Below are 27,966 nucleotides of genomic sequence, written 5' to 3'. Positions count from 1 at the left end.
CGCCGTGGTGCGTCCCCCAAAGGGCTCCGGGCGCTTCCGGGCGCCTCTCGGCGGGAGCGGAAGTGGCGCTGCCCGGGCCGCTGTGGTGGTCGCACCGTCCCGGTGGCTGCGGAGCCGGCGCGGGTGGGTGAGCGCGGGACCGGCTGGGCTGGGGGCTGTGCTGGGCCCACGGCCGCGCCTCGGCCCGCCCGTCCTCCCGCGGGCTTCCCGGGACCCCGCCGCGGGGCTGGGCGCGGGTGGCTGCCGGGACCGGCCGGGTGCGAGGCCCCGTTGTTGGGCCTGAGGGGGATGGGGAGGCGGCTGAGGGGGGTGTGTGTACATCCGTGTATGTATGCAGATATACGTGTATGCGTCTATACACATAGGCGTGTTTGTGTATGTATGGGATAGCCCCCACGGGAGGTGCACGTTAACCCCGGCCCCGTGGTTTCCTCCCCCCCCAGAGCTGGAGGGGACGGACGGGGCGGCGGCGGGCAAGGCCAGCGGGCAGGCGGAGAGATGGCGACGGGCGCAGACGTGCGGGACATCCTGGAGCTGGGCGGCGTAGAGTCGGAGAACACGGGCACCATCAACAAAAAGGATATCATCAACTCGGATAAGGTGAACTGCGACACCCTAAGGGGCCGCTGCTTGTTTTCTAGGCGCTGACCGACCTTGCATGTGGTGTCTGGGGTGAATATTTGAAAAAAGGTGGAATAAAGCATGTTTCTGGCATAGTCCATTTATTTTTGGGCTCCCTCAGAGTACCTGAAAATGCCTGGAGGGCCCCACTCCTGGGTTCCTGGTGTTCCTAGTTAATTGCGCTGTGGCATTCGGGGTGGTATTTAAGCTGGAGCTGTGTAAGTGGTGTTCTGGTGGGCTGGGCCTGGCCCCAGGACATTTTCAGCTGTTTCTAAAATTCCCATTTTGTGGAGTAAGTGTGAAGTGTGTTTAGCATCCAGCCCCCAAGCAAATGGAAATGGTATAACATGGTCCTGTTTTAGAAGAAAAAAACCATTGTCTGACTTGATTGAACGGTAAATGTCTTCAAACGATGGGAGCACTTCCCGTGCAGGGAAAGTGTGTGGCTGGGGTTTGGGAGAACTGGGATATGTTGCCTGCAGGAATGTGGGCAAATTAGTAAGCTCTCTTAAGGATGTATGCTGTCATGCACTGTGTCCTGCATGGTAATATGCTATGGTATGTTTTTGCCTTCTGTATTTTAAATTCCGGCAAAGTCTTGGCTGTCCCATGCTTTGCAAGGTGTTGGGAAGGTCAGTTCTCAACTAGTTATGAGATGTGGAGGTGCTTGGAAACGAGCTGGGGGAGATGAAATCTCCAGGAGCTCTCTGGTAAAGAGATGGTCTGATTTGAAGTAAGCCCTGTGTATTTGTTTGAAAAAAAACCCAACAACCACCCCATCCCTGAAAGTACTTCCTGAGTGTCTTTGCCTCCACTGAAACACTTGTCTCTGAAGAGAAGTGCCAGTAGTTTCATGACTGTCTTGCTGGGAATAGGACACACAGTATAATTGGTGTAATGGAAAACTGATGAGTTTCAGTAATTCAAAGGTTGAAATGTTAAAATCAGTAGTTTTCAGCTGTGTTGATGAACAGTGTCCGGTGAGCAGCTTGTTGGCTGGATTCTGCCTGTGACATTGTGCAGGTGGTTGCCTGCTCTGAGTATTCGGAGTTGCAAGTTCTTTGATTTAGATGCGTTTGTCTGTTAGCTAGCAGAGCTGAAGGAGAACTGGTGACTGTCTGTCTCTCTTTTGGAGCAGAGAATAAGGTGGGTTTCTCCTCAAATTTACTGCAATGGAAAAAGAGAGGAAGGGGAGGTGCAGTGAGAGGTTTGGGGAGGAGCGTAGGCCACTTGTGGCCATGAGTTGGAAGCATTCTGAATTTCTACAAAGTACAGAAACTAAATCAAACCAAAGGTATAAGCCATTATTGCATGGAGAGAGCAAAATTGCTAATAACAGTGCAGCATTTGCTCAGGAAATAGATCTGTTCTCAATTAGAAAAGGAGGAGATCGATGTCTTTAAATCACAAGAGAACCGTGAAGTACTTTCCAGTCCATTAGTGACTGAGAATGTTAAAATAAAAATTACTAGGCATTTAAATCAGCAGGACCAAGTAATTTGTTCTCAACTCCTAAAAGAGCTAGCTGAGCTGATCTCTGACCTGCTGATATTAACTTTTAATAAATCTGGGAACTTTGGGGGAATTCCAGAAGCCCATGTTCAAACAGGGTGTGTGGTGACCTGTGGGTAACTGCCTCCGTTGGCCTTACATTGCTCCTGGACAAAGTGATGGACATGCTAGGAGAAAGGTGTTTGATTAGGAGTGAAAAGGTGCTAATATAATGAATGTGTCATGAAGTTTTATGGAAAGCAGTTGTAGTCCAAGCTGATAGATTATTTTTCTTTTTAATGGGATTTTGGATTTGCTTAGTAAAGGTGACTGTATGGATTTAGTACAATTTATGATACCGTGTTTTACTACTGCAAAATATTCTGATTTAAAGGTTGGTAGAGATATGGTAAACAGGCACTTAAAAGTAGTGACATGGCTAGTAGTTAGAAAGATGGTACGGTTAGACTAAATGCTCTGGACTACTCAGTAAACTTGGCCTACTCAAATAAAGTGTACCCTGTTAATGTGGCTGTTGCTGTATCTACCTGAATCCAAAGCTGATTACTTTATAAATTTGTATATGTGATATGAGGTAGAATGTGTCTTAGAAACCATCAGTTCTGACAAGATTTTAGGGGCCAGATTGAGTCATCTACACTGAATTCGTAGTATGAAGAAACTATGTAAAAAAAAAAAAAAAAAAAAAAATTCTTTCCTGTATAAATGGGAGAGCGGAGGCGGGAATGGGGGTTTACTTTTGTAGGTGATACCGGTAGTTTTGACATGGGGCTACTGCAAGGGCTTGATCACAACTGGTAAAACCAGAAGTTTCTGCAGAACAAAGTGACAACAATTGAGAGGGTGGGAAGACATTTCTTATCTTCTCTAAAAGGTAGAGAATCACTTAATTAAATGCATTAATACCTTCACGTGAGGACAGTGCTTACCAAGTAAAAAAAGCCTTAGTGCACCAGCCCCTGAAAACTACAGCCAGATGTTCAACTTGGAATTTAAGTGTGTGTTATCAGCAACAGCAAGTGCCTGAGTACTGGTGAGTGCTATCACTGAAAGTGGCATGTTTTGTCTGTCAGTGTCTTCCACCAGGAACAGGCACTTTCCTGGAGAAATTCAAGGTGCCTAAAACCAGATAAAAGTGAAAACCATCACAGGGTGCCAGGTTATGTAGTTTAATGTTCCCTTAGGGATTGCTACTTCTGAATCTAAAATGCAATTCTTTTGCTTCAGAAAAAATCCAAGAAATCTTCAGAGACATTGACATTTAAGAGGCCGGAAGGAATGCACCGAGAAGTTTATGCACTCCTCTACTCTGACAAAAAGTAAGATCTTATGGTTGTCTATGCAGGTTGTGGGGTAGCCTGGGCTTTTGGTGGCAGGGCAGCATCCTCTTGAAACCACGGACAGTCTTGCATCCCAGATCGATTCCCCTTTTTGCTTGGCCTGTGCTTGTACCCTTCTCTTTTAGACAGTCATGGGCGGTGTCTGTCTTCTAAATCTGAGGGGTTTGCTCTGTGTAGGAGATGAATTAGGTATAGGCACAACAGTCTAGTACAGACAAGGCAGTGTTCTTACCCTTCTGTATCTGATTCTCTTTTATTTGCAGCTGGGAATAGCACCTGCTTTTATTTCTGCAAAAAGAGTTCCGCTGCAGCCTCTATTTAGCTTGTTATGGATTGTGCCCTTGCTCCAGAGGTCTCTTGCATAGTTTGCTTTCCACATGGTTCTGTTCAAACCCATCCGTGCTGTGTATTCTGTCCTCTGATGCAGGAAACATTGCAGCCTGGGAAGTGCAAAACCTGGTGTAAAGCTTAAACTTAAGTTTTCCCACCCTAGACATTGTGGTGGCAGATCCCAGTCTGAGTCTGAAATCTCTTTGGGTCTGTCCTGGGCTGCTTCTTGCTTCTCATCAGCCGGTGCTTTTCTCCACTGCAGGGATGCACCTCCGCTGCTGCCAAGTGATACAACTCAGGGTTATCGAACAGTCAAAGCAAAACTGGGGTCCAAGAAAGTCCGGCCTTGGAAGTGGATGCCTTTCACCAACCCAGCGAGAAAAGATGGAGCGATGTTCTACCACTGGAGGAGAGCAGCAGAGGAAGGAAAGGACTACCCTTTTGCCAGGTTTAATAAAGTAAGTGGGAGCACTTTCAAACAAAAGCATATAAATAGCAGCTGGAAAATACCCTTTGGTCAGCTTCTTGAGTGTCCAGACAGGAAGTTGGTTCTTTCAGCACGTGAAGGCTGAGTTAAATTTGGCAATTGCATTTTAAATTGCAGCATGGCCTGCAGCTGTGTGAACTCAGACTATGATGTCTCCGAAGCCTTTAAGCTAAGTGGGCTCAGCGCATGGTCCGAGCTTGCTAGAGCCCTCTGTGTTTCAGGTGTGCAGTCATTGATTTGGTAAGGAGGCGTTGTACCGTCTAATGCCATTCCTAACCAACATCCTCTCCCTGATTACAGGCTCTGGGTAGTAAAAGATATTCTATTCTGAGTGAGACATTAAAGTCTTGTTATTTTGCCCAGTATGAAAAAATTCGCTTGACCTTTGTGGCCCAAAAAGCTGGCTTGCGGTCTCTTGGCCGGGTTCCAGCACAGATGCTGAATTGCGTTGCGTTCCCTCTGAAATTGCTCCTGTGGTGTCGGAGTGATGCAGTACCCTGTTCTTTGCATCTTATATTAAATTGTCACAATGTGTTGTTGTAATCTCCTGCTGTCTTTTGTCCCAGATGTATCTGCTTTGAGTGGTTGGGACTTTCATGTACATGCACATGCACAAAGGAAGCTACATCAAGATTTATATTTCAAAGTCAGGACCTCCAAAGTTAGGAAGGAGCCATGTTAGGGTGCCTCCATAATGTCATTTAACCCCCTTCATGATGCAAATCTGAAGGGGAAAAAAAAAAGTCTGTGATAACATGATTCCACAAAAGCTCTGCTTGCATATAGCTGTATACAGCATTTTAAGTTTGTAACCCACAGAGCATCAGCTCTAACAAAGCCTGGCTTCCTGCAGAGTTAAGTCGTTGGTTGACCTTATATGTTAGAAGGCTCAAGCTCTGACTGATGCTTTTCGTCTTGCTGGGACATTGGTAAGAGCCTCCTGCGGTATCTCTTCTCTGATGTCTAGGGTGGAAGTCTGAAGCATGACTCACTTAGTCAAGGCGCCTACCTAGCTGACTGAGTGAAACTTTGGGAGTGTAATTGTCTCTAAGACTACTGCTCCAACAGTTTTTGGCTGAGTTCAACTGAGTTTATCAGAGGGGACCACACATGGGTGTTGTAATTACATGATTCTTGTTTCCTTAACTTTATCATGTACTGTGAATTGACAGGCAGAAGAGCCTTCAGCAAGGCTGCAACCTTTAGATTAGTGGTACAGACCCCTGCCATCTGCACATGCACAATTACATAATATTAAGAGCAAGTTGTTACCCTTGTGCATCCGTGGTTGAGAGGGTGGAAGGCACTGATGAGGAGTTTTGCAGATATTTGCTATGTCAGAGGAATTTTACTTGCTTTTCCAGACTCTTCTGTGGCTTCCTTCTCACATGCTTGATACCTCTGCCCAAATCTCTTACTCCCTGTGGCATGAGCCTGTTTTCCTGCGTAGTTTGTCCCACTGGTCACTCAAGCTCTTTAACCCGGCTCCTGCATCACTGCCCCATTGCTTTGCCTTTTCTCTCTGCTCCCAGTCTCCCACCCAAATCCCTCCTCTTTGTGAAATCCAAAATGTAAACTTATGTTTCACAGCGTACACTGAGCCTTGATCCAGGGTGCAAAATAGGAATATGAAAGCAGCTTCGCTGGTGGCAAAGCAAAAGCCTGTCTCAGCCGATACTCTGTTTCTGGCTACCATTAGTAAAGGCTTAGAGAAAGAGCATGAGAATGGGAAAAATACAGATCATTTCTTCCTAGCTTCTGGTGGTCTTCGGCTTAAGGATTTCTTGACTTGGAATTTGTGTTTAATAATTCTTGCTAGGTACATTCAGGGCAGAAAGCTGCTTTGTGAATATCCCATGGTAATGAGTTCTGCAGGTTAATTTTGTATGGTGTGCAAAGCTGCTTTCTTCTGTTCATTTTAAGCTGCTGCCTTGTTGTTTCATTTGGTGCCTTTGAGTTCTTGTGTTACATGATGTAGTAAATTGTCCTTGCTATGTGCTGTGTTTTCCATAATTTGACATACATCCGCCCTTCTGTGCCCTGTGTTGCCCTTGTTGTACTCAAATATCCTTTCTTTTGAAATGGGTGGACTTGGGGTTCGTGTTTTGGAAGCATGGCGGGTTTGTACATTGGCTGTGTTTCCCTGTTGTTATTTTGATGTTGGTTTTTTGGGGTTTTGTTGTCGTTCCCCCCCCCCCCCCGATAATTTTTAATCTTCAGTTTATCTTTTCACCACTGCTGGGCATTGTGCTGATGTTTTCACAGAACTGCCTTATGGCTCCCAGGATCTTTCCTGAGCAATTTCAGCTAATTTAATGTCCATCATTGTGCGAGTTTGTAGTATGAAATGTAGGACGGACAGGGGTTTCCTGGGCCATTGAAACCTCTTCTCAGCTCTTTCAGGTCCTGCGCCATCCAGTCCCATTCATAAAATGATCAAGTTCCTTTTAAAAAGCGCTTGGATTTTCCTGCCCCTGTGCTTCATTGGGAAGCTGTTAGAGACTGCCTCTGCTCCTTTCTCATTTCCAGGTTAAATTTTCCATGTTAAATTGGCATTTCTTTGCAAGCCAATTTCTTTGTACTTATTTCAGTTGTTCTTTTCTTCCTGTGGGTATTCCTCTCATTCCTTCTAGCATACTTGAAGCTTGCAGTCAGATTCCATTTCGGACTTCCTTTGCTAGGCTCCTTTCTCTTCCATTCTGCTGTGGGAAGACAAGCTCCACACCCCATTACTCATCCTCATTGCTCTTCTCTGTACTTGTTCCCATTTCAGTTCATCTTTCCTGAACATGGGTCAGTAGAGTTACAGTTGGTATCTCCAGCAAGGTCTTGCGGTGCAACTGAAACCCTGCCAGTTTCTGCTGGAAATCCCTCTGAGGGGGTCATATTTTCATGGTACCATTTTCATGGCTGCATTGCAGTTGATCTTATAGTCATCCTGTGGTTGGCTCAAGCTTCCCATCTGATGAGTTCTCACCTCCTCACTTCTCAGCAGTTCTCACCTGAGGAGGTGTTTTGGGGACTGTTTTTTGCTCTTGTACTATTCTGTTCTCTGACCAGAATCTGCCACCTTCCCTTCCATCCATGGCAGAGGGCCCTGCTCGCTCTTTTCATATATGTATGCTACTGTAGAAATCTTTTTCATGCCATGCATAGGGCATCCTTACGGTGTCTAGTAGGATGGTGGTTATCCTGGTGGAAGTGGTACGTGAAGGTTGAGGCACAGTGTGTCCCCAGGAGATATGCTTCGCCTTTATGCTTTTGTATCTAAGTGGTGGACGAAAGGCAGTAGGCCTAAAGAGACTGTGATTTGGAGGCTCAGAAATGCTCCTCTGGTCTGTATGGAGTTCATGAGGATGACTTTTCTGGGGTAGGACTCAGGAGGGCATAGAGTCGTTGAAGCATGTGCACTGCTCACATGTGCAGCATGTTTTTGTGTGGAGGCAGGACCTCCTCAGGCTGTGCAAAGTTCAACTGCAGGAGTGGTGGGAGGGTGTAAGGGAGGAAAGCACAGGCTCGTTTGCACTTTTGCTTTACCATGCGCTAGGACTTCCCCTAATACAATAAATATTTTTACTGTTCTTTAGTACTCATGTGACACTTGTGTTCTGGATAGAGCCCTTGCAGAGCAGTTCCAGGCTGGGGACAGTGGTGTGGGTTTGGCCATTTAGGCACTTGGGACACTTCTGAGAGTTGGACTGTCGTTTGATCCTGTGGCTCTGCTGGAGAAAGGGCGGATGAGAAAGGGAGGGACAAAGTTGTTTGCCAAGTTTATGGCCCTCAGTTGTACAGCACCCAGCCTTTCAGATCGTCATGGTACTGTCTGCACAAAACATGAAAGAAGTGGGTTGTGTATCAAAGCAGGAGGTGTGCTAAAGGCTAGGAACCACCACCCCTTGCCTTTCCCGTTCTTCCCGTACAAGTGAGCACATCCCAACCCAAGTAAAGAGTTGACTGTCAGAGCAGTTTATGTCAAGGTATTGGTGCTATGTGGGAGGAATGCAGGGAGGCTGGCTGAACCTTGGTTTCACTGTCATGTTAGCCTGACAATTTTGAAACTTATTGTCAGGATGTGGGTTGCTGACCTCTGCCTGTGTCAGCCACCTGAAATAGGTTTCAGCCTCCCAGGGAGTAGTTCCTGGTAGGCTCCCCAGAATGTCATGTCTGTGGCCCTGAGATCACACATTGCTCTTTATCAAGTCCTTGCCTGCTTGTCATGTTTCCTACCGGGACCCATTGCTCAGGGTCCTGGCAGCCCCCTCCTGTCAGTGTGCTGCTCTTGTTCTTGGCTCAAGTATCTCAGCCCCTACCAGCTGGCAGTGAGAAGGGCAGTGCTGCAAGAGAGCTGCCATGTTTTTCTTTTCCCTGCATAGACAGTGCAGGTACCTGTCTACTCGGAGCAGGAGTACCAGATGTATCTCCATGATGATGCATGGACCAAAGCTGAGACAGACCACCTCTTTGACCTGGCTCGGCGTTTTGATCTGCGCTTTGTGGTGATTCATGACCGCTATGATCACCAGCAGTTCAAGGTGAGTCCCGGGGGCCAATGTGCTGCTAGCAACCTGCTGCTATGGCACGTGCAGGGCTTGCTGCACTGCAAAGACCAAATTACCCTTTATATCAACTTAATTAGGGGAAAATAATGAATTATTGGCAGCAAGGAATATTGAATTTCTAGCACGGGGCATTGCTGCTTGCTTTGTTTGTAATTAAAATCCACTGTGACTTGTGCTCGTTCTGTGTTGTGTTTTATTAGAAAGTTAGAAGGTTTGTCCCTGCCAGGAGAACAACTCATTGTTCCTTGAAGATAAGGCAGCTGAGGAGTTTGTTTAGCTGAGCAGGATAGGTAACTTGGATTCGAGCCTAGGCCCTGCGAGAAGGATCTGCTAACGGTCCCTGGGGATTGGGATTTTTCCCTGGTGCTGCTCCTGACTTGTGGTCTGACCTGGTGCAGGCGCTGTGAAGCAGGGACCATCAGTGGTCTGAAGATGCAACCCTGGTGTCATGATCCTAAATCTCATGTAACTGCTGGTTCCATGCCTCCTGGTGACACAGGGGAATGATGTGACTCTTACAGAACAGCTCCAAATGCTGGAGGTTTCTGTTGCCCTCTGAAAGGCTCACATGAAGAACCTGTAGCAAAGTAGAATAACAAGAGTCTGCCAAGCTGGGCAGCCCAAACACCTTTGGCTCTTGGAGTAAGGGAACATAGCTCAGACTCCATGTAACGATGGGCAGTGAATTGTTGCAGCTGATACCTTCTTGGTTATGGCTTGAATTGCCATTGTCTGGAGCAGCTTAGAGGAGACCCTCAGTTTGTTTGTCACAGTTTCCTGTTGACAGGTTTTCTCCTCTTGAGACAACTCTTGCATCCTTTTATCTGGGAGTGCTTCACTGCTGTGTTGTCTCTAACCCTTGGTTGTAATGTTGGACCCTCTGTTGGGTGTTTTTAAAGCAGTAGCTCTGAACCCATGACAGTTAATTGATGCAGTTCATGGAGAAACTCCCCCTTTGCTGTGGTTCCACTGGGACTGACAAGGCTCCTCCTAGGCACTGTGTCTTATACCCTATCTGACATCCTTCAGCCAGTGGTCCTTAGCTGGCTAGTGCACAAGGTTTTGCTTGGTTCTTTCATAATCTTGTCCTCCTGTGATGTCTTCCACAGAAAAGATCAGTGGAGGACCTGAAGGAACGATATTACCACATCTGTGCCAAGCTGGCTAATATTCGTGCAGCTCCGGGCACAGACCTGAAAATCCCAGTCTTCGATGCTGGCCATGAGAGGCGAAGGAAGGAACAACTGGAAAGGCTGTACAATAGGACACCAGAGCAGGTAACTTGGGGAAGAGAGCACCACTGCTCGAAAAGATTTATGATAAGTTGAATCAGTAGGTAGATGAAATAGGCCAGAGGGTGGGAAAGGGAAAGAAAGACTGGACAAGAAAAGAGCAACGCCTAAATACTGTTTTTGTTGTTGAGTTCCTGTCATGTTAAGGGATACAAAAGGACAATAACTGAGAAATCTGACTGTACAGGAGAGAGGGCTCGGTGAGCAGAGTTGTGGTCTCTGGTAACTGCCAACACCTCTGTGACACTTACTGTGCTAGTCCTCTGAATAGGAAGAAATTCTCAGATCAATGTCCTTATGAGTCCCTGAGTCCCATGGGGAGAGAATTATTTCCTTTAGAGTAAAAATATTGCCAGAAAACATCAAAGACACTAAATCTACATGTTTAGCTCTCTTTATTGAGTCTGTGTAACGGCCCCAGGGTTTAGAGGTTAAGGAACTGTGTGTTGCCCAAAGGCTGGGGGAGAACATCCTATTCTGTTAGTAGTTCCCTCTAATGACAAGTTTGCACATGTAATGACTCTGCTTGTCCTTCCCACATTTACAGCTGTGCTGGTACTAGGCATAGCTCCTCTAAGTTCTACATGCTGTGTCTGCGGAGGGGAGTCAGCTTTTCACAGCACTGCATTTGCAAATACAGTATATTTGGGCTTTTTTACCCTTTTATCTGTGCTCTTGGCCTCCTTGTCTGGAGGAGGGATTGATCACATATGGATGTTGCTGAAGGGTCCATCATGGATGTTGCCACACAGTACCTGCCAGTTTGTAGACTAACATTGCCCTGGAAGATAATGTGCTCTGCCAATCCAAGTCCTCTGCGGGATATTAAGCAGGGGAGCATAAAGGCATTCCCAGGCTGGCCCAGAACAGAGTTACTATCGGTAGATGGCCCCCTTGCCTTGCTAGGCCTCCTCTGCTGCTCTGATTGCCTTTCTGTGCTCTGGTCTGCAGGTGGCAGAGGAAGAATACCTCATCCAGGAGCTCCGCAAAATTGAAACCAGGAAGAAAGAGAGAGAAAAGAGAACCCAAGACCTGCAGAAACTCATCACAGCTGCTGACACCACCACCGAGCAGAGACGCGCTGAGCGCAAGGCTCCCAAGAAGAAGCTGCCACAGAAAAAGGAGACAGAGAAGCCTGTAAAGTTTTCTCTTTTTTTTTTTTTTTTTTCCTGCTTTGTGCTCTGGCTCGATAACATATTTTTCCTTCAACAATCCTAGTGGGATCAGACCCTCAGCTTTTTAGGGGGAAGTGGGTGCTGGCTGCCTTCTGACAGATGTGTTTCCGGTTACGTCTTTTGGAAGGCAGAATGTTCTAAGGCAGCCATTGTCAGAGTCCTCTGGTGTGCGCTCTGTCTCTCTCCCATTTAAAAAATGCTGGTTTAAGTCCTGTTTCCCTTTCCCTCCCTGAGAAATGGGATGAAATGGTGCCAGCCGTTCATGCTTCATGGCAGGGAGAAGCATCTGTCTCCCTGCTTCTCCCAAGTGTATTCTAGTACTGCTGTGCAGGGTTGTCCCACAAATCCCTTGTCTTTCACCTGCCTTCTTTTTCTAGTCCAGGTTTCCCTTTCCTTCCCCAGTCCTGGGTCTCAGCAGCGTCTCTCCAAGCTCAGTGCATGACCCTCTTCCTATCCTCAGCTGTGATCAGAGCAGCCCTGCTGGGGGACTCCTGTATTCTGGGAGCTATTGCTTCTTATTTCTTCCTGAGCCGAGCTAAAGTCCAAGGAGCCCAGAACACAGGTTTCAATTCACATTTGATGTTACCTCAATTTCCCTTTCTGGAAAGAGGACAGCGTGGATTGCATTAAATTCAACACCTTCAGTAGGAAAGGACTGTTACAAAATCTCAGATGTTTCTAGTGAGTCCCTGGGAATTCCTGTCCCTCCACCTTGTGAAGAGAGAGCACTGGTGTCACTGTCCTCCAAAAGGGTCTGTGCGGAGACGGGAGAGAAGCAGTGAATGCTAGACAGTTATTGCTTGATGAAGTGTACCTAATGGCCACCACTTCCTTAAAAATGTTGGGGTTTGGTTTTTTGGGTTTGTTGGTTTGGGGTTTTTTTTTATTTTTTTTGCACCCCACATAATGAATATGCTATGGGTTTTTTTTTAATTATTTATTTTTGTGGGGGTTTTTTTGCCCTCCACATAATGAATATAGTATCACTGGGCACCTTGTGCATTGAATTCCCTTGAGGGTTGATCTGGTAAAGCTCACCCATGGCTGGCATATCTCCCTGTAAAGAAAGCAGCTTGTCATTGGTGGTAATGAAAAAGGGTGGTGATAGAGAATGGGGCTGGAAAGATGCCGAGGAAGCCAAGGTGAGGGAGTTCAGCCCTCAAAGTTGCCTGTTGGCTGGTGCCTGCCTGCAGGCATATAGTGGATAGGCACGCCAGGGTGGGCAGAGAAGCAGTTTCTGTTGTTGCACTAGCATCATTTCAACCATGACAGAGTCCATTAGGAGTCAATTACCAACTATAGCCAGGAAATGTTAAGAAAAAATTGCATTTTAACTAAGAATTTGAATCAGGAGCTGCATCAGCATCATTTCAACAAAGGAAAATCATTTACCAAAGAGTCAATTGAGGTTGAAGCGTTTACAGCATGTACAGGCACGCAAGGCAAAAGAACCCATTTAATTGCTTGTGCGCTGAGTGCAGTCAGAGTTGTCTCAGCTAAGCCAACGCTGCTGACTTACCCTCACTGCTTGTCTAAGGGTGTTCAGCAACAGACTGGGGGCCAGAGTTTGGGGAGTCTGAAAGCCAGCTTTCATCCAATGGAAGCAGAGAGGATTGGGATTTGATTGCAGCCCTATTTGTCTAATAATCCAAGCGGGGAGGCTACATCCTACTGAAGATCAAAGTGATCCCTACAAGTTCATGAGTCCTGTTGGTAGTTAGAAAATACTTTTTCCACCATGGTCATGTTTAGAAATCTCTTCCTGGGGCCTCTGTTTATTGGACTGACCACAGCTAACTGAAAAAAAAAAAAAAATCTTAATGGCTGGCCACGCAGAGCAGTTTGCAAGGTGCCACCTCAAGACCAAGACACAGAGATAGCTAATAGAGACATGAGAGTCATTGGCAGGGAACTTCAGGAATTGAGTCACTGTCCTTCAGCATCTCTTATGATCTTGGGGCAGCCCTGGTTGTCTCAGCCCTGTCTGGAAGGAACAAAGAGCAAGCTGCAGAGCTTCTCTGCAGAGAAATGTGGGAGCAGCAAGGCGAATGCTGTCTCCAAAGAAATGAGGAGATTTGAGGTGACTCTTCCTTTTGGAAAAGCATGATTGAGTGTGCGTTTTGCAGAGGTTGTGGCTATTCATAGATTGAAACATGACTATCACTGACCTATTCAGAGGACCCCACGCTATTCAGTGCACAGGACCCTGCAGATAGACTGGTTAAATCATTTAAAAGCATGCTCACCTTGTGCTTTGCTCAGCAGCACAGACTTTTAAGGGATTTCATTTAATTTTTTTCCATTTTGTTGAAATGCAACTAAATGCTCTACTGTCTAGCAGCAGCATTAGAAGTTTGCCTTCTTGTATTACTATGCTTAAAATGTGAAGTGTGGAAGAAAGAAAACTATCTGAGTGGACAAATGGCAAAACATGTATAAACAGCAGGCCTCCTTGCGGGGGTGCAGTCCTTACATCCCTGTTAGTGGGCTCATGTCTGTACAGATCAGAGGTTTCTCAGCTCATCCCTTAGAAGACTTGCAGTCAAAAGCCAAGGTTTAGGGAAGTCCTGGGCTGTTTTGATCAGTGAAATGGGCCTAAGTTAGGTAAGGATGAGATTGTGCAAATATGCATACGTTAGTATAAGGAATACCATTTAGGGTTAGGGTTTATGCTTGTGTGGATGGGTGTAAGGATCTGTGTAGAGCAGTGCATTTAAACCAACCAAGCAAAAATGCTTGAGCTCTCCAAAGATACCTTGAACTGCACTATTTTTCTCAGTGAATTGCTTGGGATTTTCCCACTGAATCCCATTGCTTGGGATTTTCCTCTTGCCTCAGCTCTGACATGTGGCTGTGGCAGGTGGTTCTCTGTCATAGGAAACAGTGTTTCCCCTTCAGATAGTCTCTATATGAAATCTTGTGTTTCTTGTGTTTCCTCCATCAACACATCCTGTTTCGATCTCTTTCAGGCTGTTCCTGAGACTGCTGGCATCAAGTTTCCTGACTTCAAATCTGCAGGTGTCACGCTGCGAAGCCAGAGGGTAGGCTGTTGTCCTGGTCCCTTGGGACCTCTGTTAATGTCTTTCAGCCTGCCTGTCTGTCTCCTCATCTGCTCTCCTTTTATAGCTAAAGAAAGTCAAGTTCTTGCCTCTAAAATAAGAAAGGAATTCCATAAATGTTGGGAGACTCAGAAACCTGGAATGCTGGTTCTGTGAAAGCCAGCTCATTGCCTTGCAGGGGCACCTGAACTTGCTGGTGTTTGTTACTGGTGTGCTCACTCTGCTGTTAGACATGTGTTATGGACCCAAATGGAGCTGTCTAGTCCGAACAGAGCACGCAGCCAAATGTAAGAGGCCTCCTAGAGCACACGTATTAACAGATGAGAGGTGCTTTTAAGAACCGGTTGTTCAGGTTGTGACTTGAAAAAAAGAGACACACATAAACACATACAATTTTTAGTCTTCCCGTTTCCATTATCTTCAGAAAATATTTTGGGGAAAAGCCCCTTTGTTCATTCTGTCACACAGATGTCCCTGAGAAAAGAACTTTCTTGCTGTTTTATCAGCAAGACTTGATGCCCGTCTCTTAGCGACAGGTTTTGGTATACCGAGTAAGTTAAACCTGCCTGGCTGACTGAATGTTTTCAGAGGGGTTTTGATAGCAAAATCCTGTTTGCCTAGTACAAGCGCTTTTTCTTTCTAGCCAAATAAAATAATCCTTGGTTGCTTTATCGTAGGAAAGGTAGAGAAGTAGGTTCCTTGCCCAGCACCCTCACTTGGCATAGTAATTTTCTAGGTCACTTTTAAAGACTGTTTTATGGGATGTTCTTTTGATGTCAGAATAGTTTCAGATCTTGCTGGGAACACCCTGGGGCTGTTAATAGAAATGTGTTTGGGATCATGCTGCTTTGACGTATGGGTGCATGTGGACATTAGAGATGGTATGCCTCAGCAAGGTCACTGCTGGGGGACCCCTTTAGTGTACAGGTGCCACCATCTGCAGGCTACCTGCATGAGTGAGGGGCTACAGCCTTGAGGAAGTCAAAAATCCCAGCAAGTGACAGGCAAGACTGCAGTGCATGTGTTGAGATTTATGGAGACATGGCAGATGTGTTCTCCAGCACTAAGATAAATAGAGTAATTTATGGAGATTGATTTGGATTTTGAAAACTAATAAGTGATGGTTGATCTTTTCTATTCTTTTACCCATCCTGGAAGAGAAGCTGAGCAATAACCTGTCAGTGATGGAACCATCTGGCAAAGCCAGCAGGCTTTTTGTGTGCCAAACAGGCAATTCAGATCCCAGCCTTTGTGAAAATGGGTGCTACATACTTCTCCCTGTTCTCTTTAGTGCTCACAAAATGCAGTCATAAGCTGAGGCATGGCAGTCTGATTCAGCAACTTTCAGCCTGCAGTATCCACGCTCCTGGGATGACCTCAAGCAACTTCCTATGCTCTGCTTGAAATTTTTAAAGACATAAATGCTGTTATTAGAAGTACCAGTGGTTTGCAAATTGAAAAAGATTGCAAATCACTATCTAGGTGAAAAAACAACACTTTGTTGCATGGAAATGTGCAACCTGCCTCCAACCCAGCAAAATGAATTAATTTGTGGCTTTTAGTCAGTCATCTGGCTTCCTTATTCAAGTCTTTCCTGTTTTTAAAATGGGAGCTAATAGACTCACTTGCTTCACGTATGGGTGATGGGGAGAATTAATTACATGAGGTCAGTACGGGCCTTTTGAACTGGTAAGAGATGCTGAAGTGCTCAGTGGTATAGAGTTGACAATCCATGCTAATCCAAATTATTTTACTTGTGGGATTTATGTTGCAAACCCTCTACACACCAATGGTGTGGAATTGATAAGGATGGGAGCTGACTAGGACTAAGGGAGGAATTTGGATGCTGTGCTGGAAATTCGTACTCTGGCAACATCCAGCGTAAGATGTTTTGCCCTGAGCACATTGGAAAATGATTTCTAAGGGCTTGTGCCATCCCGCAGTAAGTTCTTTTGCCTGAGGACCTGAAGGGTTCCTCACCTAAAGGCTTGTATTGTCCTCCTCTATTTTATACTTTGCTATCGTCCTTTACACGTTCATAGTTAGGTGAAGTTGGATTTTGCAATGAGATCAGGGACTCAACCTCTGTCACATGTGAAAAACGTACCGTATCATCCCCATGATAATAGCACTTACTCTTTGATTAGAGATACTCCTTTCTTTCTTTTTTCCTGAGGATTTGCAATTAGTCTGAAAACTTGAGATAAAATTAATTTATAGAAATGAGTCCTGGACAAAAAAGTTAGCAATCTGTATTCAACTTAATTTGTTCCTAGTAGTTTTTATGACAACAGCCCTGGCTTTTCAAATTCCCCCTGTCATTAAAGCTTACAAAATCTTATGCACAGGCTGAATTTGAAGGCTTTTTTTTCACCCTAGGATTAATGGTCACTTACAGCCATTATTCTTCATAACTGAAAGTTTCTCCTTCAGCAGATGCTGAAGAGTAATCTTCTCCAGTGAGTTCGACAAGCTGCCTTCTATCACAATGGCTTCAGTCTCCCATTGTTCTCCATGGGGCTGTGGCCACAGGCAAAGAAGGCCACAGCCCCTGTGCCCTTGTTCTGCATGGGATTTCCACTCTGCCTCCTGACAGCACAGACTGCAAGTTTCTCTAAGGCAGTAGGAAGCTGAGCATGATGAAAAGCTTCATCTTAATTCAAGGCAGTGTATTGCCTTGGTGCCACTGAGAATAAGAGGCAGTAGCAGATGTTTTGGAAGGGGGTGAGCCTTTCATGAGTTTCTTCAAAAAGGAATTTTAGACCTTTGCCTTTGCTATTAGTAAAACAGTGTTATGAAAATAACACCAGAAATGTATTATTAATCCTAAGCATTACTTCTGGAAAACTTCCTGTTATACCAGGTCTGCTCAGCTGGGAGGGCAGACAGCCAAAGAGCCAGAGGAAATGAGAGATGGGCAGGGAATTTGTACAGGGAAAGGAGAGGAAGAGACTAAAGGGAAAGCAGGGAGCTATGAGGAAGGAAAGCTTTGCTGAGGATCTGCCTGAAGGAAGGGAAAATGGGAGCTGTTGAACTTGAATCTTTTCCAGGAGTCAGACAAACCAACAGTAACCACATGTTTGTGATCTAGGCATCATGTTGCTTCTGTAAGGCAGAGCTGAGTTTGTTTTGAATTCACTGCAGTGTCTCTGTACCATGTCATGTTCAGCTTTCTTTTAAGTTTAACCTTTGTCTTTGATTTTATTGTGTTCAGAGCACTTGACTTTGGCATACTTAACATCTCTTCAGCGTGTTTTGAGTTGCTCATCACTCTCAGCCTTATCTGCAAATTTTAAGTTATGATTTTGTTAATGCTGTTGAATTGCTGCAGCAGTGCTTTTAAGAAGGAAGGTGATGGACAGAAAAGGGTGGATGTTTGTCCCCACTTCTGTATATTGAGGTATAAGTCTGCGTCCTTGCTCTGTTGTCATGGGTTTGGAAACAAAGGAACTAGAATAGAGTCGATTGAGTGATGTCTCATCTGGAAACAAAACAAAACTCCGGCATCAAAAGGAGTTTGTAGAGATCTCAGTCCACAGAAAGCACTGAGGGATGCTTCAGTTTAGTCATTCAAAGGTGGCCACGTCCCTTCAGAAGAGGCTTCCAGCCAGTAGCCTGACTCCATCTGCTAACTGGGATCTTGTAGACAATTTGCCGGTCAGACCAATTAAAAACGTAGAGGAAGCAAAATTACAAGTACAGCTTTAGTACCCACTGATTCAAATATTCACACCCACCAGCTTTTAAATATTTACTAGCCTGGTTGAGGATTTTTTTTAGCACTGATTAATGAGTGAGAATTTACTGCGGTTGTGGGGGGAATGCGTGTGTGTCAGTTCTCTTCCATTTGTTTTTTCTTGGAGTGGAAACTGAGTGCTTACTACAGCTCCAAGGTGAATGATACTTCTAGAGGAAGATGGGGTTGTATGTATGTGTTTAGACATGTTTATTCCCCATATTTGATCTGATCCACAATTAAATGGTCAAGCACGCCGCCTGTTTACTCTGCATTGGAGGCTGTTGGCTCTGTTCCTTCCCTGTCATTAATGCAAACCCAGACCTCATCAGCTGTGAACATGTGAAACATCTGTCTGTCCTCCTGTGATCAATACTGTCCCTTCAGAGGTTCAGCTTTGGAAGCAGTTCCATAAAATATCAGTTATTTTTATTTGGATTTGATAAATTTAATTACTTGGAGCAATTAATAATTTATTTGTTTTGTATTGATTGCACTCCAAGGCATCCTGGCATCAATCTGATGGAGATCAGCACACCCTTATTAGGTAGGAAAGTTTTATGTTTCCAGATCTGAACATCCCATGGATTAGTTAGCTGTGATGTTGCTTGTTGCTTCTGCTAGCAATTTTTCATTAGCGAAGTTATATGTTTTGCACTCTACAAGAGAGTGGATGAGAGTAATTTCCATGGGGAGCCTGACAGAGGTGTGGAAGGAAAGTAGTAGTCTCATTTCTGTGAATAAAAGTTATGAACAAATGATGCAGGCTGGATCGAATTCATGTTGTGGCATTGCCATCTATTTGTTGTATTACATACCCTTTAATTAGGGCCAAGAGAGTGCTGGTGCATTTCCTAATCAAACTCCTGCCTGTAGAGAATGAAATAAGATGAAAATATTGGAGTATTTATTTTTAAAGAGAACAGCAAAGGATACAAAATCTTGAATGAACTAGAGAAGGTGAATCCAACACTTCTCTTCCTCCGTTCTCATTCTTAGCTAAACTGAAAGGCAGTTAATGTTAAATTGCTGAAAGAAAAAGCATCCGTCACTTTTTTTGTGGAGCTCTTTGGTGTGGGAGAGCATCTGGACCAAAGCCTTAGTAGGCTCTCGGGTATAAAGAGAGCACTCTGGGTACAGTAATGGGGTCTTTTAAAATAAGTTGTAGTTCTGGAAAGGACACTCCACATTGCTGCTTCTGTTGAACCGTTGGGTACCAAATAGTGTCTGTGCAGTACGAGGCCTTGGGGACCTTTGTCTGCCAGTCCTGGTCCGATTTGAGAAGCTTTTACTACCTTTGTGTGCCCATAGTAACACAGTCTTAGGTGTCATTCATCAGGTAATCTGACTGTATGTAACTTGTGCAGAGCACCATATATATTAATTTTTTCTTTCATTAGCATAACCAATATAATGATCGGCGTGTAATTAGTCACTGTGGTTTTTTGTATTTGTGTAAGTGTAGTTTCAGCTAAATTATTTAAGAGAAAGGCAACATCAATTCAAGACTAGATGCATGTTTTGCTACAGTTTCTTGGATTTGTGTCTGATCTGGAAGTTTAAATAATGTTCTTGTACTATGTGAAACTGTCCTTGGAGTTCCCCCTCCTGTGGCCTGTCTTAGGGCCCTCCCTGTGATCGTAGCACACTCTTCTGTGCTCTTGATTTGTTTCAGTCAGATGCAGCTCAGAAGCTGCAGCCGTTTCCATTCCTTGCAGCCACCTCTACAGGTCTCATCTTGGTTTCTGCACCTGTAGTGAGGGGCAGGGGTAGGACTATCTGGGAATCTGCAGACCTTCTAAAGCAAAGTACTATAGTGTCATACTGGTAATGTGCTTCTAACATAAAACACCCTCCAGTACAAATGTCCTGTGCAGTTCTTTTTTCTGCACCATGTATTTTACTGTTTTTCCCTACACAAACACTTCCTGTAGTCGTTTTGCATTTGTTTTACAAGCTTGTGCTATATTTAAAATAAAATGTATTAAAGGGCAAGGAAATCTCAGGACTGCCAAGTAGCAGATAATACTTTACTTGCCAGAAGATGACCATCTTCTAAATGGCAGGCAGTCCTGGAAAGGTGTGAATTCTTCTTGTCTTTTCAGGTGTCTTGTTTCTTGTCACAATCTGTATGTCAAATTGGGAGAAAGCTGACTCTTTCCAGGTTATTGACCATCATTTGTGTGGATTCCAAGTCATTCTCATTTTAGGCCACTTGTGCTGGGTCAAAGCAGTCTGTACCCCCCTCCTACAGGTGGAAAGGGTGGGAGAGTATAAAAACCTCAAAGACGTTGTTACCTGCACTGGTGAAAACCCATCATGCTGAGACATTGATGCTTCAGGACCTTTGGTTTCTTTAGGAAGTATCTCTTCGCTTTACCCCTTGAGTCAGTGCTATAGATGCATAATGAGTCATTAAGGTGTGTAGAATCAGTGAGGTGCTACTTTGCCGTGTGCCTTGAGTGTGCTGTGCTTTTCTGGGATTGGTTGGCCTCCCTTATCCTTCACAAAGCTTTCACTAGGTATATTCCTCTAACAAGTAAAACTCATTTAATTTACTAGGACGATTCAAGTACAGAATTTATACTTTTGCACAATTGATTTGGGAATTTGTGAGGTATATCTAACTTCAGTCCAAAAAAACCCTGAAATAACCATTTACATAAGTTAATATAGAAATGTTTTCTTCTTAAAAGATTGGTTTATTTAGCATTAAGCCTCATTGATGGAGCAAGTTGATGGTCATGTGCCATCCCGGAGTGATCACTGTGTGTTTAATGTGTTACGTGGCATAGTAGAGATGGCATAGCAGTATGACTCTTTATTTTTAACGGTCCTAAATCTTAGTCTGGCAGATCAGCAGGCACTGACGTAAGACATGGGGTCCACGGCTGTAAGCTGGGGCAGGGGGAAGCATGTATGTTCATTGAGGCAGAGGATACCTGTGCAATTTCAAACTTTTCTAACTTTTGCATATATCCATTGCAATTGCCCATCTGCCTTCCATTGTAGCACTTTAGTTCTGAGCAGTTAAGCACTTCAAATTTCCAAAAATGTGCACATTCATATCTGAAATCGAATTTCTCTGTTGGGTTTTTTTTAAATTCCAGAGCTCTAAGGCTAAAGTACTTAATATGGTTGTTTCCTTCCTTGAGCCTTAAAACTGTGCAGGAGTGGAGACTCTCCGCTCCTGCAGAGTAGAGCCATGTAGCCGGGGAAAGGTTGACCTTCTTTCCCCATGTTAAGCCAGAAAATGCAAAAAACATTATTCATCTGAAACTTTAGCACTCCTTCCCGGAAACCCACTAAGCAATTCAGTACTCTAAAGATATCCATGAAGAAAGTGTCTAATGAGAAAGTTTCCTTGCTGCTGAAATCCATGAAGAAGGTGGTTTTCAATGTCAGTGAGCTGTATTATAATGCTGAACAACAATACCAGTGCCGGTGCATAAAACCACAGTTTATAGCTGTACAGACACAGGTCAGATGTGTGGAGTTTTTAGGATTAACGGCTTTAGGACAGTCATATTGTTTAGGGGTGGGGAAGGTTGAGTTTAAGGAAAAGGTTATCTCAAAATTGAATTAAAAGGAAGTGCAACATCAGGGAGGGTACATGTGAAATATCCAAATAATCATTGATTAATTTTAAAAAGCATGTATTTTGCTGATAGACCAAACAAAAGGTTTCAGGCACAAAAGTGGGTTTTTTTTCTTTTTTTTTAAGTTGTAAGCACCAAAAGTGGCGCATTTATGAAGAAAGCGATAAATTGAGACCAGGACATTTAAGATGACCACATAGATGTAATCACACGTGGGACCTAGCTGAATCTCTCTGTAGATCCTGCAGACCTCTTCCATTCCTAGTGCAGATCGCCATGACAGTCTCTATCTGCCAGGTGGTGATGCTGTAAGACATAACAGGGGACTGTGTTGCAAGGTCTGCTATTACTTAGACTTCATTACTCCGCCAAAATATACTCAAATACATTCACAACTATGCTTAAAAGTACTAGCATAAATCATGAAAACTGAATCGCACACAAAATAAATGAACCAAGTCTGTTTGGGGAGGCTATATCTTTGGTTATTTTGTATCGTGTTTGTTCATTTAATGAATTTTGCCAATTAGCAATTAATTTGCAGTAGGTCTCCTAGTCATTAGTGTGAATTAGCAAGGTTTTGTTGGCAGAATGTCTCGAACATTAAATAAAAATCCTGTATCATTTGAAACCTCAAGGGTACTCTGCGGTGAGACCCTCTATAGGAATCAAACTGCTCAGGGCCACCCCCCAGTCTCTCAGCCACTGCTGTGCAAGTGCAGTGGATGCTCTGTTCATCTATTTAAGCGGCATGGCCCAGTTCCTGAGCAATGCCCTCCTCCTTCAGGGGAGAGCAGACCGGGTCAGTACCATTGTACTCCGTGCCTCTCAGGCCAAGTGCATGCCAGCAGAGGCTGTGTATCCCAGGATCAGGCAAGGCTCCTCTCTTTATAGGTAGGCTCCGGTACGGTGGCTTCATGGTGTTGATTCACACAATTTTCTGTAGCTCTTTATTTATTTTTCTCTTGGTACACGCAGTTCATGTGTTTAATGCAGGTTGTTTATAGCAAGGACAAAGGATTACAGTCCTTAAATCAAAAGCGACGTTGGTGTAATTATAAGCGCAGGCTGGTGTTGCAAAGAGGGCTGTAGGGAGAGGCTGTCAAAGGAGAAGAGCATCCAAAATATAGTAACCTCAAAAATCCTGGCTAATCAGTTTTCTGATGGGAGCAATCTGTTTCCCAGGTATTATTATTATATGGGGACCTTAAAGATAATAAATAACAATAATAGTCTAGTATAAGGAAGGAGAGAAAAGGGCAAATGCCATTCACCTCAGAAGCTGTGGTTACTCACTGGAGTTCTCCGAGGAACATAATTTTCCTCAGCCCCTGCAGAGGACTTGATCCACGACAACACCAAGAACATCCCAGGAGCCGTGGTGTAAGCAATGAGATTGCCCTGAGTGGTGTTTTCATTAACACAGAGATATGGCTTGCAGAAACCACATATCCCAGCATACACATCTTGAGCCAGAGAGCTGTTCTCTGTGCCATTGCCTGGGACCTGTGGTCCCTGCGGATTGCCTCATTCCTGGGAATAAGGGCGGGCGATACACCACTTCCAGCACTCTGGTGCATCTCTGGACATCTACTTGAAAGACCAAAACAAAGAAGGGGTTGCTGAAGTGAGCTTGGGCTTATCAGAGCTTTACAAGGCATGAAGGCTTCTCTCCTGCAACAAGGCAGCCCAGCTAACGGACCCTGGCTAACAGATTATCAGCAGCATTTGAGTAATAGACTGCTCATTTAGTTTTAATACATTTTGCATAGAGAGCAATCAGCCTTCATCAGTCTTAGAGATGAATTGGCTTAGCCAGCTAAATTCTAAAGATATTAGTCCGACAGCAGCCACATAAATCATAACATTTTCTTAATGATGGTAAAATTAAAATATACTCTTGCTTTGAGAAACCAATGAAGCCTTCCTGTTTTCAGGCCAGATCCTCCTGCCTGAATTAAAAGGAAGCTTAATTGATGTGTTTTTAAACTAAACTCACAGCCCCACTCCTCCTGAGCATCTCTAGTGTTCTTTTCTTTGAAGTTAAATTAATTTGTCCTGCCTCTCCCTGCTCCATCCTCTAATCTTCAGGAGTGTCAGTGAAGACCTTGGCTCAGTATTCGTTGAACAGGCTCCTGTGGGACGTGAGCAGGACATGCACAACATCGCAGTTGAAGGCTTTGCCAGGTTAATCGTTTGTGTTGCCAGTAGCTCCTTGAGCCAGTGGAAGCCTCCCAGGAGAAAAGCTTGTGCTCTTCCTCTAACCAGCAAACCAAGGCCACCTGTCTGTCCACCTAGCCTAGCCAAGCATGAACTTTTCCTACTTTTTGTCCTTTTTTTCCTGAAGCTGGCTTGAAGTCCAGCATGCTTTTGCCAGCTGGTGTTTAGCAGAAGGGAATCCTGCCTTTAGCTAGAAAGACCGTGGTGTCGGTGTTAGGGGCAGGGGTGAAGACAGACTCTCAGGGCTGTGATAATCACACAAGTATTGTGTGTCCAGAGCTCTTCAACGAGGAGCTGCTGGGCTCTGTTAACTCTTTGTGTCCTACAAGTTAAGGATAGCACAGTCTGACTAGGTCAGCCCATACATCCCCCAGCTGAGGCAGAGCTGGGTATGTTGCCCATCTTAAATGTTCTGTGTGATTCCTCGTGGGGCAGAACAGTTCTCTGGACCAAGGCCTCTTGCTCTCAGGAATGTCTTCCTGATGCGCCAGGCTAACCATTCTGTCTCCTGTTAAGCTGTGCTAAGTGACCTTTCCTTCTTTGGCATCCCGCTACTAGCTGCAGTATGGCACCCACCAAATAAAGAGAACCATCTCCTGTCCCAGTGCTCTGGGCTGCCTTAGGGCTCTACCCTGTCCTGCTGCTTTTCAGCAGAGCCTATGCAGGTAGTCTGTGCAGCAGAGCTCCTGGGAAAACCTATCTTAGTAAGGTTCTGCTCAAGTTAAGACTCTGGACCAAAAACCTGACTGAAATCCAAATACCTGGTACCTTTGGCAGCCTTTCTTCTGCTAAAACAATCGTCTTGTGGTCAACTAAGATTCAGTCTCTGAAGTATGAAATTCACTGCTATGCAGAAACCTCAGCTTTAAGCCAAAGACCCTCAGGGTACAAAAAAGGACAGAGGTGTCCTCTAGCCACCTGTGCTGGCTGTTTGCACCAGGGCAGGTTTTCCTTTTTCCCTAGTGCTCCTTTTGGATCCTCTGGATCAGGTTGGTTTCTTAGAAATCCTCCCCTGATAGTCGTCCATGTCCTTTGCTGGCATCTTAATTGTGGTGGTAATATCTAGCAAAAGGACTAGGTGCTTCTTAGCGTATACTGTGAAGGCCCGTTCCCCTGGGGTGCTCTGTGGTGTCTGTACTCTGGTTTCTTGGCTGAAATTATGTGATGGAGAAGGCAGGTTTTCCCAGCAGGTCCTGCATTGTGGTTGTGGAGCTGCTGATGGGACATATTCAGCCATAGCAGAGTTAAGGTTAGTGTTTTCACCATTTGGGTATGTACATGCAGTGGTCCTGCTTTCAAAGGAATTAAGGAGTTCCAGATGGTGTCTCTTGTTGTCATTTTTGTGTTGGGGCAGTGAACACTGACTGGCTATTTGTTTTGGGGAACTGTCTGTGGCTTATGGTAAGTAAGGTGACCATGGGACCCTCCGGTGAGCTCACCTCAGAGGCCAGTTTTAAGGTGGGGTAAAGAATGGCTCTTCCCTCAGGTCCTTCCCAGTCCAGTGTTGCAGGCTCGTGGTTGGTTTGGCCAAGGTTGGGGCCACTGATCAGTAAGTGGTGTGCGGGATGGCTGCAGGATGCTCTCACCTCTTGGCTATTCAGTGGGCTGCTGGGCAGCTTGGGCTGGTGATGGTGATCCCTGGGTGGAGGTGTGAGCTCACCTTCTCGGGGCTGGATATGGAGGGACAGCCTATGACTGTGTGCAGTAAGGTGTTTGACACTGCGGTGTTGAGAATCATTTCTTTCCTGGTCTGTCTTCTAGCATTGCTGAGGAAGGAAAGTGCTTTCAGTCGTTCTTGGGATATATCCACAGGGCTTGGAAACCTGGTTCTCACTGCCATATTGTGCCAGCTGCGTTTGTGCTGCTTGTAATCTAATAAATGCTTGGTCTGAGCAGCTAGCACTCCTGCTAGAGCCCAAATGAATGCAGAGGAAGGACCCTGCTAAGTGTATGCATTCTTCCTCTCCTGGCCAGCTCCGATTCCCTTTCATAGCTCACATCTGATGCTTCCTCTCTCACCTAGCCCCTTAGCTCCAATGTAAATGTGTGTTCACACTTCCGCCAGTCGAGTAACTGTGCTCTCTCTGTCTCCCCTTTGTTATAAAGCCTGCTCTGTAAATGAATCCCACAGGTCTGGGGCTCAGCAGGTAAAAGGAGAAGTGAGTCTGTTAGCGCATGAGTCTAATCAGGCCGGCTAAAGCGAATAAAGTAGGGCAGCATTGCACATTAGCCGCTGTGTAAATGAGCCCTTTGATGGGCTGGGCACCGCGGGAGAGGGTTTGAAGCCAAGAAGAACTTTTGTTGTTAATTCAGTGACACATGGAAACTGTAAAACAGCGTGTCTTGCACACACACGAGAGAGAAAATAAAAGCCCTCACGACCGGGCTTTTCAATACCTGCCCTCAGACCTAGTCTGAAAACTTTCAGCCCCTGTCTCCCTCTCTTACCACTTGATTTTCCTTTCTCTCCCTTTCTTTTTTTGTTCCCCCTGCACTATAAAAAGAAAAGCTCTCTTGCCTTTTGAACTAGACGGCTGTGAGTGAGGGCTATCTCTGAGCTGTGTGGCTCTGTTACCTTTGTGTTCCAGATGAAACTGCCAAGCTCGGTGGGACAGAAGAAGATTAAAGCCCTGGAGCAGATGCTGATGGAACTCGGAGTAGGTGAGTAAAGGGGGCACGCGAGAGAGAAAGAGACACACAGAGCTAGCCTTTGTTCTCGAGATGGGCTATTTTTTCCCCTAGTAATACAGCCAGTTTCTTGAATAACAGTATGTGAATGGTTTTTAAAATATTTTATGTGTTTAAAAAAAAAAAAGAGAGAGAGGGTAAAAGCCAGAACAAGATGCACAGGGTTTTTTTTTTTTTTCCTCCCAGTAGAAAAATGTTTTAAAAGAGCCTTTGTTTCTCTCTTGTTTGGGCCTTTTTAACCATCAAGAGAGGCAGCACAGTATTAGGAAGGCAAATCTCAGCCTTGCCGGGAGAGGTACTTCTAAGTGTGTTAGTGACCACGGCACGTGCATTGTTCAGGGCTACCCTGTCTTGCTTTCAAGCTTCGTTTCCTGTTAATTTACTGCTCACAGTGGCAAGTCCAAAATGTGTCTGGGACTGTTCATCCCCCCCTTTATAGGTTGCACGCTGTGTGAAAATCTGGAGCATCTCTGCTGAAAGGCGAGTAAACACACATCCCTCACTCTTGAACTCCAGTGTCTTAGCAGCAAAAAGAAGGGTTCACTTAACATGTACAATACCCGCTCGTAGCTAGAGGGGAAGAAGTGTAGCCCATGGCTAGCTGCTGCCCTCCGTGCAGTGGGTACGGTTTGCAGGTACTACAGGTCCCAGCATGCAGTGCCCCTTGATTAGACACCTGACGATCCCCTTTCCCCCCACTGTGGCTGGGGGGATTTTTAAAAATAGAAAAAGAAAAGAAGAAGAAGGAGGAGGAAAAAAAAAAAAAGCCTTATTGGTGATTTACAAGAGATTACTGAGCCTGCTCCCAGCACTGACTTCTGTTAACTCTTGTTAGTTTTTTGGGTCAGCTGGTTTATGGCTTGATATGTTGTCTCAAGAGACTGTGTGCAGTTCTGAAGGCTGCCTGTGGCTGGTGAAAGTGGCTCAACCAGGGTGGTTTCCCCTTTCTGCTTTAAAACTAAGGGAGTTACCATCTTTGCTTGGTAGGGAACCCTTGGGGAAGGATGCAAGTGCTTCTTAGAGCTTCCTTTCCACGAGGGTAAGGAGGGGTTCCTGACTTCCCACTCCTGCCTTACAAATCACATGTATCTTGAGGGCTTCCTGGTGCTTCAGCCCTGATGTGCCTTAGAGTGCAGAAACACACCTGGGTTTTGTGTGGGTGAACGCAGTGCTAGCAGGAAGGGGTCACGTGGGCAGCCCTGCAGACAGGGGACCACTGCCGTATATTGGGACAAACGCGCGGAACTTCATCCTTTTCTTCTCCAGAACACGCAGCTCTTCCTGGTTCTGTGTGCGTCTGTCTTACTGGGCTGCAGTAGAATCCATGGTGCAGGGAGGTGATCTGCCA

At 45.2% G+C, this 27,966-nt stretch overlaps 1 protein-coding gene across 2 annotated transcripts in view; it reads left to right on the top strand.

Moving 5' to 3' along the window:
• The first annotated feature begins 493 nt into the window (after nt 1–493).
• Nucleotides 494–27,966, top strand: part of DMAP1 (DNA methyltransferase 1 associated protein 1) — a 33,378-nt gene continuing 5,905 nt past the window's right edge. For both annotated transcript variants that reach the window (XM_075710749.1, XM_009485844.2), the window contains exons 1-8: nt 494–600; nt 3,361–3,452; nt 4,066–4,261; nt 8,664–8,822; nt 9,959–10,126; nt 11,093–11,278; nt 14,286–14,357; nt 26,519–26,591. In XM_075710749.1, coding sequence (XP_075566864.1) covers nt 499–600; nt 3,361–3,452; nt 4,066–4,261; nt 8,664–8,822; nt 9,959–10,126; nt 11,093–11,278; nt 14,286–14,357; nt 26,519–26,591 — 1,048 coding nt within the window. In that variant the 5' untranslated portion in view covers nt 494–498. The remainder of the gene's footprint in view (nt 601–3,360; nt 3,453–4,065; nt 4,262–8,663; nt 8,823–9,958; nt 10,127–11,092; nt 11,279–14,285; nt 14,358–26,518; nt 26,592–27,966) is intronic.

The sequence above is a fragment of the Pelecanus crispus genome, chromosome 5 (assembly GCF_030463565.1).
Source record: "Pelecanus crispus isolate bPelCri1 chromosome 5, bPelCri1.pri, whole genome shotgun sequence".
NCBI lineage: Eukaryota > Metazoa > Chordata > Aves > Pelecaniformes > Pelecanidae > Pelecanus > Pelecanus crispus.
The sequence above is the reverse complement of the archived record's forward strand: the minus strand, read 5'-3'. Positions and strand labels throughout refer to the sequence as shown.